We start from the raw sequence: 13,845 nt of genomic DNA, 5'->3' as shown, positions 1-13,845 counted from the left end.
ACATGCCAACACATGGGGGCATGCTGAGAAGCTACAATGAGATTGGGACACCTATAACATGAAATGAAGGGGTTAATGGGACTTCCCTGGTAGCACCGTGGTTAAGAATCCGCCTGCCAATGCAGGGGACACTGGTTTGAGCCCTGGTCTGGGAAGATCCCTCATGCCGTGGAGCAACTAAGCCATATGCCACAACTACTGAGCCCTCGTGCTGCAACTACTGAAGCCTGAGCACCTAGAGCCCATGCTCCACAACGAGAAGCCACTACAATGAGAAGCCTGCACACTGCAACAAAGAGTAGCCCCGCCCAGGCTCCGCAACTACAGAAAGCGTATGTGCAGCAAGGAAGACCCAATGCAGCCAAAACTAAATAAATAAAATAAATTTATTAAAAAAAAAAAAAAGAAATGAAGGGGTTAAACATTGGCAGTAGCATTCGGACAAGTGGGAAATGCCAGATCATGTATGTACCTCCAAAGAGGTTAAGCTTCTGTGGGCAAACCACCGAGGGCCACTGAAGAATACTGAGCAGGGCAGCGGCACTGCAAGAGCCCTGCTGAGAGATCTGGGGTGGTCAGAGGGGCTAGGTCACCTGGAAGGTCTGCATCTATTTGGGTCTCTAGAACTTCCCAGCCTCAGCCAAAGTCCTGAGATGACTCCTGCGTCCTATGGGAGCATCAACACCAAGCCGTGGTCCCGCCCCCAGTTCATGCCGACACCAGGCAAGAGCCATAAGCCAGCCTCTCTCTCCCAGGTGCCTGGCCGCGCCTCGCAGTCATCACGTCCTTCTCCATAAAGCACCAGGAGAGCTTCCAGAGCGCTCCTACCCTCCAGTTCCCCACCGACCAGGAGGACACGCCTCTCATCCTAAGCACCCGGAGGAGGCCTGCTTCCTTGAGGAGGGCGAGCCCTCCCCCACCCGCTGCCGGGCACTCCCAAGGAGACCGGGGAGCCTGTTGATTTTTCTTTTTCTCTGGCTCATTTTCCTCCTGGAGCAGCAGGCTCGTCTCCTGCATTTTTAATAGCTGAGCACATTTAGCATTCAGCACACATGAGTGGGTTGATAAGGCCCAGAGAGAAGGCAACAAGCCATGCAGGGGAGGAAAACCTCCTCCCTGCTCCCGCCCACATCAGTGGCTTTGAGGATTCGCGCTCCCCCAACTGCCCACCACGCTGGACCACGGTGGTTGAAGTGGCAGCAGGTGGGAAAGTCAGACTGGCTGATTCAGGTCCCATGCAACGAGCTGGTCCCCTGGTCGAGCAGTGACTCATACGTAAGGTCTGAGACGCGCGTCTGAGTTCAAAAGAGCCAGTCGCAACTCCCTCTTGACTTCTGCCTGGGAACAGAACCCTCTTAACCACCTCCCTCCACCTTTATGGGCTCCGTGGACTTGGACTTCAGGCAGGGTCTTCTCTGGCCTCTGGCTCCCCCCAGGGGTGGTCCCCATGGGGGAGAGGGGCTCTGAGAGCCTGCGCGCTGAGCAATCTGGGAGTGCTGCCAGGCAGATCTGCAGGGGACAAAGCCGGTAGCATGGGGATGCCCTCTCTGTTTCCCCCTTTCTTCTAATGCAGTTACTTTTTAACCTCTCCAGGCACAGAAGCGAGAAAACAACAAATCCACGGACCATTTAACCTTATGTGAGATGGCAGGAGGTGGGCCTGAACTTCGGAGTGGTGTTTTATGGCCAGACACGTGAATCTGAGCTACTTGGAAAAGGGCGTCCCTAACCTGCTGTTAATCTCATCTAAAGGCCACGGCCCACCACCTGCAGCCACGGCTTACACTTTGGCCTTTAGATGCAGAGCTCCTGGAAGCAGGGAACAGAAGGTGGGCAGGGGATTCTCTGTATGGCCAAACTGGGTCCTCTGGGTCTGCTCCCACCACACCCCCAGCAGTAGCAGGCGCATGTGAGAAAGCAGGAAAGTTCCTTCCACCTTGGAATTTAGCAGCTCCTATTGGGGAGCTCATACACCTGTGAATCAAAGAGTCAGAGGGACCCACCCACGGTCACCTGGCCCAGGTATCCAGATCTGTGCTGTCTGATACAGGAGTCATTAGCCATTTGTGGCTATTAAGTGCTTAAAATGTGGCTGAGGAGCTGAACTTTAACTTTAATTTTAAATCACTAAAATTTAAAACAGGTACTTGATTCAGTTATTAGAAAATGTTTATGTTTGGAAAAACATAGGTATATGAATCTATCTTATAACTGCTATTTTTTAAATGAAATCTAAATATGCATCAAGTATTTCCAATGAAATTTTAGTGTCCAAATTGAGATGTGCTGTAAATGTAAAACACACACAGGATTCTGAGAACTTATGAAAAAAAACAAAAAACACCGAACAAACTATCTCACTGATTATATACTGAAATGATAATACTGTGGTTATATTAAGTTTAATAAAACATTGTTCAAAATTAATTTCACTTGTTTCTTATCACTTTTTCCAGCATGGCTACTAGAAAATTTTAAATTACACGTGTGGTGCACATTATATGTGATTGGACAGTGCCAGTCTAAACAATTCTAGATTAAGGGTTAACCATCTCCAGGAATGGAAATCTTATGATCCTTTCCAATGGCCCGATCCATTTCATTCAATTCAACAAATATTTACTGACAAGGGGACTGTGTTTGCTGAGTGTGAGGACCTGTCATGTAGGAGGCCCTGCAATTACCACAGAGCAGAAGGAATATAAAGGTCTAATACACAGACCACAGAATGAGTCACAGTTAAGGCAAAAATGAAGTGCGGCGAGGATTAAAAGGAGATGCCAGTGTATCGGGTGGCTGGCAACAAGGAAGAGAATAAGAGAGAAAGGCTTCGAGAAGAAGGCGGTCCCTGGGATGGGCAGTGAGGAGCAGCGAGGGTTCGGGCCAGAAGAGTGGGGACGGGCTGCTGTAGAAGGAAACCTGCTTCCTTGGGTTCTTCTCCTCCTCAGCCCCCACTCTCCAGGGCCCTGCCCTCGGCCCCTGCTCTTCTCAAGCCACGTACCTCCTCGAGAAGCCCCATCTGTACCACAGCTTCGATAACTGTATCTATGTTGACAACTCTCAAATCTCCCTTCCCAGCCCATGCCTCTCTCCCGACCTCCGGGTCCAGACACTCAATGCCCAGCAGACATCTCCACAGAGATGTTTCTCAGATATTTCAAACTCCACTGACTCCCCAGCTGGACTCATTCCCACCTCCCCATTCTAGACACTGGCCCTTTCTGTCCTTCTCTCGAACAAGTGCAGGACCAGTCACTCAGATGTCCAAGCCAGAAAGATTACCCGGAACTCTTCCCTTTCATGACGAGCCCTAATCCAACCAGTTCCAAAATCCTGTGGGGTTTTCCTCAGTATCTCTCCCACCTGGCCCCTTCCACACATGCCCACGACCGCTGCCTGGGTCCAGGCTGTCGCCTGGGCTACGCAAGAGCATCCTCACTGTTCTGGCTTTTTTTTTTTAAGCTCTTTATTGGAATATAATTGCTTTACACTGTTGTGACAGTTTTTGCTGTACACCAAAGTGAATAGCTGTATTTATACATATATCCCCATATCCCCTCCCTTCCGGGACTCCCTCCCACCCTCCCTATCCCAGCCCTCTAAGGCATCACCCATCATCGAGTTGATCCCCCTGTGTTATGCAGCAGCTTCCCACTAGCTATCTATTTTACAGTTGTTAGTGTATATATGTCAACGCTACTCTCTCACTTCGTCCCGGCTTCCCCTTCGCGCACCGCCCCCCGCCACCGTGTCCTCAAGTCCATTCTCTACATCTGTATTTTTATTCTTGCCCTGTCACTGGGTTCATCAGTACCGTTCTTTAGTTTCCATGTATATGAGTTAGCATACGGTATTTGTTTTTCTCTTTCTGGCTTACTTCGCTCTGTATGACAGTCTCTAGGTCCATCCATGTCTCTACAAATGTCCCAATTTCATTCCTTTTTACAGCTGAGTAATATTCCATTGTATATATGTACCATATCTTCTTTATCCATTCATCTGCTGATGGGCATTTAGGTTGCTTCCATGTTCTGCCTATTGTAAATAGTACTTCTGGCTGCTTCTTGAGTGGCCCCTCAAGCCATCCTTTATACTGCTGCCAGGGGATCTCACTACAATTGAAAACTCCTCTAACAGCTCCATGCAGCTTTCAGAAGCCCAAATTACTGAATTTAGCTTATACAGTGGAACTTTATAATCTAGCCGTCACTCACCTACTCAGTTTCATCTCCTGCCTCTCCCCACAAGCAAGTACTTCTGCATGTTCTGTTCCCCTTGCCTGGGACACCCTTCCCATGTTCTTAAAAAAAAAAAAAGTTTTTTTAAAATTGTGATTAAAAAAATATATCAATCATAAGATTTACCATTCTAATCCGGTTTTCTTTGTCTAGCTTATTCCTATTTATCCTTCAAATTCAGCTCAAGTGAAAAACCTTTTCTGAATCCTCAGCCTGGGTTAGGTACCTTTCTTCTGTGCTACCAATATCTTAGCTCTTATCACATTGTACTCTATGTTAGCTTATGTTTCTTTTTTACAGACTCCCTAGGGCAGTATCTGTGTCTTTATTTTCGTATCCCCAGGGTGCAGTGTACAGTTGTGCAGGTTACAGACTGCACTAGACGCTTGGCTAAGGAAGGAGTAAGGAATGAAGACCATTAGCCAATTGTGCACTCTGGTCCAGGGCTGTATCCAGGCCTTTTTCTAACTTGCACAAAGGTGCTATAGGTAACAAGCCCTGTATATCCTCAGGGCTTGTTATAGAGCTGGCACATAGTATTATAGTAGGTGCTCATTAAATGTTAAATTGAATAAAGATGGATGGATATTTTAGGCAAAGGGACCAGGGAAAGACATGGTGGGGAAGCTGGAGTAATGGGATGTTACTGAATGATCAAGATTAGATTGGGGGTTTGCAGTCAGTTTGTAAAGGGTCCATATAGATAGACCTCCTTCTAGATGTAGGTGTTTGGATTTTAAAGAGGAAGTCAGCGCTGGTTCTGATTTTTTTTTCTCTCCCTTTGTGCACCCATTGGAATAGATTCTATAGTATATAACAGGTTGATTCTTAACTCTTAATTCAGTAGACAGTGAGGAACCTCGGAGAATTTTTGAGGATTGTGTCTTAAAAATCACAAAATATTCAGGCTTGAAAATAAGACTCAGAGAAGTTAAGTGACTTGTTCAGGGTCACACAGAAAGTTAGCGGCTGAGCTGGGGCTTGAACTGGCTTTCTTGCCCCTCTAGTGCTCCTTCTTCCACACTGCCCTCCAGGGAAGTCTCCTTGAACTGAGATGGGCCCTGGAAGCCCCCAAACCAAATCTTCCCAGCCCTCCACTATGAGTCCCAGGGACGGTGGGCAGGGGACGGGCTGACTGGAGGTGAGAAGGGGGGGGGCTCCTGCAGTCAACGCTCAGCCTCACTCGGTGTGCATCCCTTGATCTGTCTAGGTATCTACCTACTTGAAGTTAGGTAAATAGCCCAGGAGTTTTCTGCTCTTCACACAAGGTCAGTGCTCTAGTTTTTGGAGGCTTTTTTTCATAAGGGCTATTTTCCTTCTTGCAATCCTTTTGGCTGCTTTTCTTTGGAACCTGGCTAGCGTTTTCAGATTCTTTCAAAACCACCTTTTGCATCTAGCTGAAGGGGCCTTGCCCACAGCAGGGCTTAGTAAGTGCGTGTTGAGCTGGTGTGACCCGAACGTGGAGGCTGATCGTTTGGTTGCTCTACAGCTCATTTCTAGACTCTGAATAAACGGTTTTATCCTTTTCCATTTTCAGCTTCAGACGGAGTCTGAAGAGCCATTTCTCTACGTCTCCCGAGAGATCTGGCTTCCCAACCTGTATTCCTAGTTACGGACGCTCTGTCCTTTGGCACATGTGATAGTAATGATAACACGATCATCAAATACTTATTCAATGTGTGCCCTTCTCCAGACATCACGCTTGTTGCTTTTATAAAGATTACCTCACTCCATCCTCACAAAAGTCCTGTGGGGTAGAGATATCATTAAACACATTTCACAGAGGAGGAAAACCAAGGCACACCAAGATCAAGCCGTTTGCCCAAGGTCAGCCAGCTGAGATTTGTACACAGGCAGTGCTTACATCAGGACAGCAGATGCTGCCTTGGCAAACAACCTTTTAGGTGCTCTCTGAGGTCACCATAAGAGGGACACTCATGCTACCAGCAAGCAGGCCCAGAGGCCACCAACTGTCACCCTTAGCCTAGGTCTTCCCTAATCAGCTATGTCCTCCTACAGCATGGAGATCCTAACACTCAGAAGAGAATAAAGCTTGTCCGGGAACCCCAGGTGCATGACAGGTGACTCCCCTCCTCGAAAGCCATGTCTAAACCTTTCCTCTCTGACATAAGAGGCTCCTTAGTTGATCTGGCGTAATTAGCTCTTTACAAAGTCATCACAATTTCCCGTGTGCAGTGACACACCAATTGATGGATGATTTTAGTCCACAGCTTTCCCAGCTATGAACTTAAGCGTAATCAACTAGCATGAATTAACAAAAGACCTTCTCTCTTTAAATATATAAATGAACAGACTCCACACTTATCCCTCATCTGCCTTCATGAGGCCAGCAAGGTAAGGCCAGAGGCTCTGTGCTACGTCGTCCTGAAGGTTCCAAGTTGGGTTGTTAGCATTTGATGATACTTATCTTATGCTTCCTGTCCTCGTTTTCAGTTTGGTTTCCTATCTGTCCATTCCACAGGTAACCTTTCCTCACTCTTTGGTAAAGACAGAGATGAAAAAGCGAATTAAAAGCCTCTGATTTTTCATAGACACCTGCAACCAGCTCTCTCCCACCCCATCAAAGATGCGACCTTCTCTTTGGATTTCCTCTCTTCCTCCTGTGGTCAGTTCCCAATTACCTGCCTCTGCGGGCAGCTACTGCACGGAGTGGAGGCCAGGCTGCTCGTGATTAGAAGCTCTGTGGGGGGCCTACCTCCCAGGGCCCTGGGGCAGGACCGCGGCCTCACTCCCCACTGGGCAGGCTGGCTGTGCTTTTGATTATTTATACCAACGCTTCTCTTCACTGGGGCGGAAAATTGAGAGGGGACCGTATAACTGAGGAATATTTCCGTTACTCTCTCTCCTTAGACACAACTTGCCTCAGCTCTCAAGAGTGGAAAAAATTCCCCCGTCAGGCAGATGGTCCCCTGTTTCCTCTGGTGTTTAGGTTTCCTATCCCATCACTCTGGTTTTCTGTCCCTTCCCTCCCAGTTTCCCAAATTCCTGGATATGATGCCCAGGAACAAAGCCACTGGGTAAATACTGTTTCCTGCAGTGACAGGGACTAGCAGCGAGGACAGCTACTAGCACCCGACACTCACCATGGTTTGTCCCTTGATCCCTTCGCTGAAAAGACTGTGTGCTGTTTGCTGCTGGAGGTAAGTAGATTGTCTTTGGGCGTTTTGAATGGCTTTGAGGAGCTGCTGGCAGAGTTATGGCCGCTGAAACAGGCTTTTGTTTTCACCTGTATTAGTGATGTCCTGGAATTGGAGGGTGGAGATGCCGGAGAGGGAGAAGGTCTACACATTGAACCGTGTCTTCTCTCTACAGGAGGAGAAAGAATAGAACTCAGCATGTCATCTGTAGCAAGTGAGTCACATGCATATGCATACACACAACAGGCAAAGAGGAGAGTGCTGACCTTGCAGTGTCGGTCCCTGAAGCCTCAGTTCTGACTACGGGTTGCTTGACATCCTATCCCACCAACCAGCAGCGATTACCTTCTGAATTTCTGTATCATACGGCATGCTGAACTCATACCACGGTTCTCATGGGAGGTACTTACCAGGCTATCCTCCTGCAAAACCACTTCCAAGGAACTAGCAGAGGGGACGTGAGGTGTCACTTGAACAGTGAGAGAACTACACAGTCCAAGTCTTCCCCAGACAGCCTCTCAGAGGCCACAGGGTCCCTCAGGGCAGTGGGTAGGGTAGGACTTTCAAGAGAGCAAACAGCAGACTTCCCTGGTGGCGCAGTGCTTAAGAATCCACCTGCCAATGCAGGGGACATGGGTTCCATCCCTGGTCCGGGAAGATCCCACATGCCATGGAGCAACTAAGCCTGTGCGCCACAACTACTGAGCCCGTGTGCCGCAGCTACTGAAGTGTGTGCGCCTAGAGCCCGTGCTCTGCAACAAGAGAAGCCACTGCACTGAGAAGCCCGAGCACAACAACGAAAAGGAGTCCCCGCTTGCCACAACTAGAGAAAGCCCACACACATAAATGAAGACCCAACGCAGCCAAAAATAAATAAATAAATTAATAAATCTTTAAAAAAAGAGAGAGAGAGCAAACAGCAGTATCTTGAACCTGACCCCTCGCGGGAATACAACCACACAAGGACCAGCAGGGCTGAATGAAAGGGTCTTCTAGATCCAGCAGGTGGCCCAGCATCTGTCCACATGCGCCCCCTGTGGCCTCTCCAGGGCTCACTGAGGTCCAGGGCCACAGGTGCCAGGCCAGGACATGCAGGAGGACATCAACGCTGGAGGCAGAATCCACAGATGTGGGGCCTGGACTTGGGCAGCCAGGCCCAGCTTCCTGGTGTTCTACAGAGAATACCAGCACCCTGGGAGACACGTCCCACTTATTCGCCCTCAGTCAGCTCCTGTGGTCTCGACTCAATGGGCAGGATGAGGATGCTGACCAGAAGAGCAGGTGCACGAGGTAAAGGTCTAGTGCACACCCACTATGGCAGTTCCTAACTGTCACAGGGTAATAGATTTGATAAACGTAAAGGACCCCCTCCCAAGAAAAATGCCCCCAAACTCTGTACACAATTACAGGAAGGAATCCTGAACTCCCACATACAAGCACTCTGAAATCCTAAGTCCTCTCTGGCTTTCTCCTGCCTACTACAGAGCCCCACGTATAGTTAGTGCTTAATTACTATGAGTCAAATAAATAAATGAAATGATGACAGATCCCCTGATGGGATGAACTAGAGATCACAAAGCTGGAGAAGCTGGGCTGAACGTGATAACGAACAGGATGGGGGCAAAGATGGCAGATTCCACTCTCCCCCCATCTCCGAGCTGAGTCTCATGTACTCTGGAAAGAAAGCCAGACTGACTCTGGCTACGAGGGCCAAGCCTTTGGGCTTTCTCTGTGCTCCCTGGTACCAATGGGCTGCCAGGTTGTCTCCAAGCCAACTGACTCTAGTCCTCTGATGAAGTGGGAATTGGGGAAAAGTGGATTTTTGAGGATCATTCGATCGTTGGGTGTTTTTGCCTGACCAGTGTTCATGGCTTGCCTGCACTGAGTAACTTTACTGAGGAATCTTTCTTCACTGAATCAGAGGAGACCTTGCATACACGCTCAGTTGTCAGACCCACCCTGTTCAAGGATTCTGAAAACCAAGAGCTAGTTCCAGGGCCTTTGTTTTGATGTAGTAGAGAGAACCCTGGGCTGGAAGCCAGGAGATCCAGGCTCCAACTCCAGCCACACTATTAGGCTTTTGGCCTGGAGGTCACCACTTAAATGAAGTTGGTCCCTAGATGGCCTCGGAGGCCTCTTTCTACTCCACTATCATAAACACAAGGCATACTTACACCTGCTCCTTTTCTTCCCATCTCTCATGATTCCTGAATGTTACAGCAATAATTATAGCATAAGTATTGAAATATTTTACTCAGGCAGGATCTTCCTTGGAGGAATTCATCCTTTGTAAAATTGTACTGGCCTTTACAACCCCTGTGAGACAGGCAGGAAGCAGCCAGCCGCCTCCACCCTCCTCACGGCTGACTGGCCAAAGAAGACCCAGAGAGGCCAGGTGACTAGCCAAGGTCAGGGCCAGTGGCTATGAGAGCAATGGGGCCTCTGTGCTGTGGGCAGGGGCCTAGCTGCTTCTCAGGAAAGCAGGAAATGGGATGTATTGTGACCAAGATGTGAAGCCAGGGACTTAGGAAGGGCAGGACTTAGAATCACTGAAGGTTAGAACTGGATCTTCAGTCAGTTCATCTGATCTGCTTGCCGATGGATGAGGTTATCAGTTAGAGAGGTTATCAGTTACCAGTATGCAGGGCAAAGCTAGCTGATGACAGGATTGAGTCCAGAACCAAACCTTGTCACTTCAAATCCATAGTTCTTTCTGCCCTTCAGAAATGTCTTGCTTAGCAATTTTTTTTTTTTTTTTGGCAGAAGTTTCCAAAACTAAAATAAGACTTTGATTTTTACCACTACTGTTTTGGATTGTTCTGCAGACTTCCTTCAGTCATTTGCTCTCGTGTGTCCAAGCTGGCAGAGGGGGTGGGGGGGAAAGGACATGCAGAAATATTCCTCTGCTCTGGTGGGGAGATTAGCCTTCAAAATAAAGAGAATTTTTATTTCACTAAACTAAGAGTTGAAAATAATACCAGTAAACAAAGATAAATCACAAGGAAGAATGACATTAAGGACAAAATGAACGGGCCAGACCAGCGATTCCAAAATCACCTCCAGCGAATTACGATCAGTGACCCTGCCAACACGTTCTGCTGCTAAACTCACAGGAAAAATTAAAGCAACGGATAAACCTTTTTCTTGGTTTTATATTTTAGTGCCATAAACTTTTCTTGAATGATCAATTGAAAGAGCAAGCTGCATACGAGAGACTATTCATCAAGGTTGGAAGATGGCATTTTACCCTTAGTTTTTTTGTTTTTTCTACTATGAGATTTTTGTATCGTAATAAACAGATTGAAACAGTATTTCCTACTTGTGAAACCATTCCTGGTTGATTAGAATGAATTAAATCTGTCACTGTTTCAAGGTATCCCACAAAGAGACCCGTCCTTCTGTCCCCTCGGCCCCGAGAATGAGCTTGCCAGGCACTGGTGCAGGCGACAAAGCCTACGTAAGAATTTAAAGTGGGGAAACAGGGTCAGGGTGATCAGAGCTTTGCTCAGGAGGTGAGCGTCACACTTACTTCATTTGGCTAAGCTTCTGAAAATGGGTAGAACTGATGTCTGGGTAGGGCAGAGTGAGTAGATTTTTCAGAAAGATGTAATTCCTATTCAATCTGTGTTTCTCTAGCCTGTGAAGTCCCGCCTGTAGGTAATTCACAGGGTTTTGTCTTGTTGGAGAGGTGGGTGGGCTGATGATAGGAGAAGACAGTCTTAGTTTCTTGTAAAAAGATGTTGCCAGGCAGGTGGAATGTCTCTGGGTAAAGTGTTCCAGATTTACATCACAATCATTCTGATATAAGAACTTAACTGCTTTGGGTTTACTCGTTTCTTCCACCGTTCTGGTCAAGGGACTACCTTAGGTGGATCCCTATAATTATTCTAATTCCATTTGCCTTGCCCAGAAGCAGTTTACAGAACACTGTATTTTTTACTCACTATTAAAATATTCTATAGACTGAAGCAATCTTAGAGAAAAAAAAACTTCCCTTCCAAATCTTCTCACTCTCTGTTAATGAACATAGATGCATTAACAAACCTGTAATCAATTGATATTTTGGACTATTCTTTTTCAACTAATGTTATTCTATTTATATGTTTTTAATTCCCATATACTGGTCATTTAAAATGGTTAGGTAATATTTAATCACTGACATGCTGCAGATTACTTAGCTATTCTCTTATCACTTACTGTCTGGCTTTTTCTTTTTCTTCTTCTTTTTTTTAACAATTTAGTTAAAAAGTGATTTAGGATTATTTCTTTGAGGTGTAGTTCCCAAAGTGAAAAGGGTTGCAACAGTTTATAGCTTTTGCAACATATTTCTTTCCAGACTGTGGGACAGAAAAACCAAGCCAATCTATTGAGCTGAAGTTGAATGTGAGTACCACTTACCTACTGAAGTGAAAACAGAAAATCAGTGTCAAGACACACATGCAGAATTAAGTGTCCACTACATCAGTAACAACTTCAGTGACGGATGTTGGACCAGCAACCTATGGTCTCACCCCTTCTGTCCTTTGGTCAGTAGTAATAATAACTTATAAAGACTTTCCCATGTGCCAAGAACTCTACTAAACACTTGAATTACCTTATAGTATTAGTTCTTACAATACCCTAAGAGAAGTACAATTACTATATCTATTCTACAGATGAAGAAACTGAGGTTAGAGATACAAGTTGACCCAGTTCATGGAGCTAGCAAACATTAGATCCGGGGAAGTCTTCAGAGCCTGTAATCTTAACTCTGAGCTCTACCACCTTGAAATCCTGGAAGATGCTGCAGCACACAGGGAGAGCCTGGAAGGCTGCTGGACACCTCCCCTCTCCATTGAGTATGGGCATTTCAGCAGGGCACCTGACTCCCGTAGGGAGATGAGGAAAAACACCTAATTTGGCAGCTTTTAAGGTACCAATCAGCCACAGCCTGAGACCTAAACCCCAAAGAGTTGAGGACCCCAGGACCAAAGAAATGAAAAACCAAACCCTTTTGCTTTTTTGCATTTCCATCACAGGAAATCCAGAGCACGGCCTCAGTCACTGGCTAAGACCACCTGCTTCCCTGTGTACACCCTAACCATCCACGAGGGACTCCAGGGTGCAATTCCCAAGACCAGCTGAGCAGGGGGCCTGCAGACACTGTGTGGGGAGCCCTGGTGTCTCCACAATTCTCTCCCTTTACTCTCCACCAGGAAAAATCCATCAGACTCTCAGGCAATTCCATCTCAGTAAAAATTCGGAACCCTCCCCTCCCCTTATGCTTATTCACTGAGATATTTTTATACTCACAGCATCAGTGTCCTGCATTTAAAACCTCAGCACAGATGCCTCAGGAATGGCTGAGCCAGCCGCCAACACCCAATGTGGTTCCCTGTACCAGTTTTAGAAAGAACTCATTGGGACTTTTCCAATATGGTGTTTAAGGGACCAACCACCACCCCCACCCCCCGACCCCCAAAACAGTGTGCGCACCACCGTGACTTGTGGCCCAACATGCCTGTGTACGCTCACCTGGGCTTAGGCCAGCTCCTGGCTTGTTCATTTGACAGTATTGAGTCTCTTTCGGCCCCCACCTCTGCGAGCAGGTGCTTGGCAAATCATTAGCCGGGTTCTATTTTATCAATGGATTCTATCTGCTTTAGTAGCTGCAGTCAGGATGCTTTCCATAAAGGACAACCCTGAACTCCAAGGGACCTTCCAAAAGTACACTGGAGCTGGAGGGTGAGGGGCAGAACACATACCTCAGCCTGAGGAATCATGCAGGAACCATGTTAGCTGTACCTTGTGACCACTTGGTGAGAGGGTAAGGCAGGTATTCCCCCATTTTACAGCTGTGGCAACTGAGGCAGGCTGCATTTGGGAGACCTGTCTGAGTCTATTAAGGCTCAGAAGTGGATAGCAGGGGCTAGCATCTGAGCTTGTGGTCTCATCTGCCACAGTTGTAACAGGGCACTAAATATAGTGTCATGGTGGTTAGAGGGGGGATATTGAATCAGCCTTCCTCAGCAGGGGAGGAAATGAAGACACAGGAAAGTCAAGTGACTAAGGCAGGCAGCGAGTGGCAGGCTGAGCCGTGCCAAGCAGCTTCTGTGCCAGGAGTGCTTGTGAGCTGTTCAGGAGCCCACTCCCTCCTCGGACTGAGCTGCCTCTTTAAAAGCTGTCAGGGGGACTTCCTGGTGGCGCAGTGGTTAAGAATCCGCCTGCCAATGCAGGGGACACAGGTTCGATCCCTGGTCCAGGAAGATCCCACATGCTGCGGAGCAACTAAGCCTGTGTGCCACAGCTACCGAGCCCCCATGCCACAACGACTGAAGCCCATGTGCCTAGAGCCTGTGCTCCTCAACAAGAGAAGCCACTGCAATGAGAAGCCCATGCACTGCAAAGAAGAGTAGCCCCCGCTCGCTACAACTACAGAAAGCCCGTGTGCAGTAACAATGACTCAATAC

At 47.5% G+C, this 13,845-nt stretch overlaps 1 protein-coding gene across 10 annotated transcripts in view; it reads right to left on the bottom strand.

The window, feature by feature from the left end:
- The window catches only part of ATXN7L1 (ataxin 7 like 1), a 226,452-nt gene that overhangs the window by 36,569 nt on the left and 176,038 nt on the right, over nucleotides 1–13,845 (bottom strand). For 8 of the 10 annotated variants that reach the window (XM_057733552.1, XM_057733550.1, XM_057733551.1 and 5 more), the window contains one exon: nucleotides 7,343–7,565. In XM_057733552.1, coding sequence (XP_057589535.1) covers nucleotides 7,343–7,565 — 223 coding nt within the window. Of the gene's footprint in view, nucleotides 1–4,214; nucleotides 4,731–7,342; nucleotides 7,566–7,662; nucleotides 12,117–13,845 lie in introns of those variants that run through there. The other 2 variants (XM_057733558.1, XM_057733559.1) reach the window with 2 other exon arrangements.

Source organism: Hippopotamus amphibius, chromosome 4 (genome assembly GCF_030028045.1).
Source record: "Hippopotamus amphibius kiboko isolate mHipAmp2 chromosome 4, mHipAmp2.hap2, whole genome shotgun sequence".
Lineage (NCBI taxonomy): Eukaryota > Metazoa > Chordata > Mammalia > Artiodactyla > Hippopotamidae > Hippopotamus > Hippopotamus amphibius.
The sequence above is the reverse complement of the archived record's forward strand: the minus strand, read 5'-3'. Positions and strand labels throughout refer to the sequence as shown.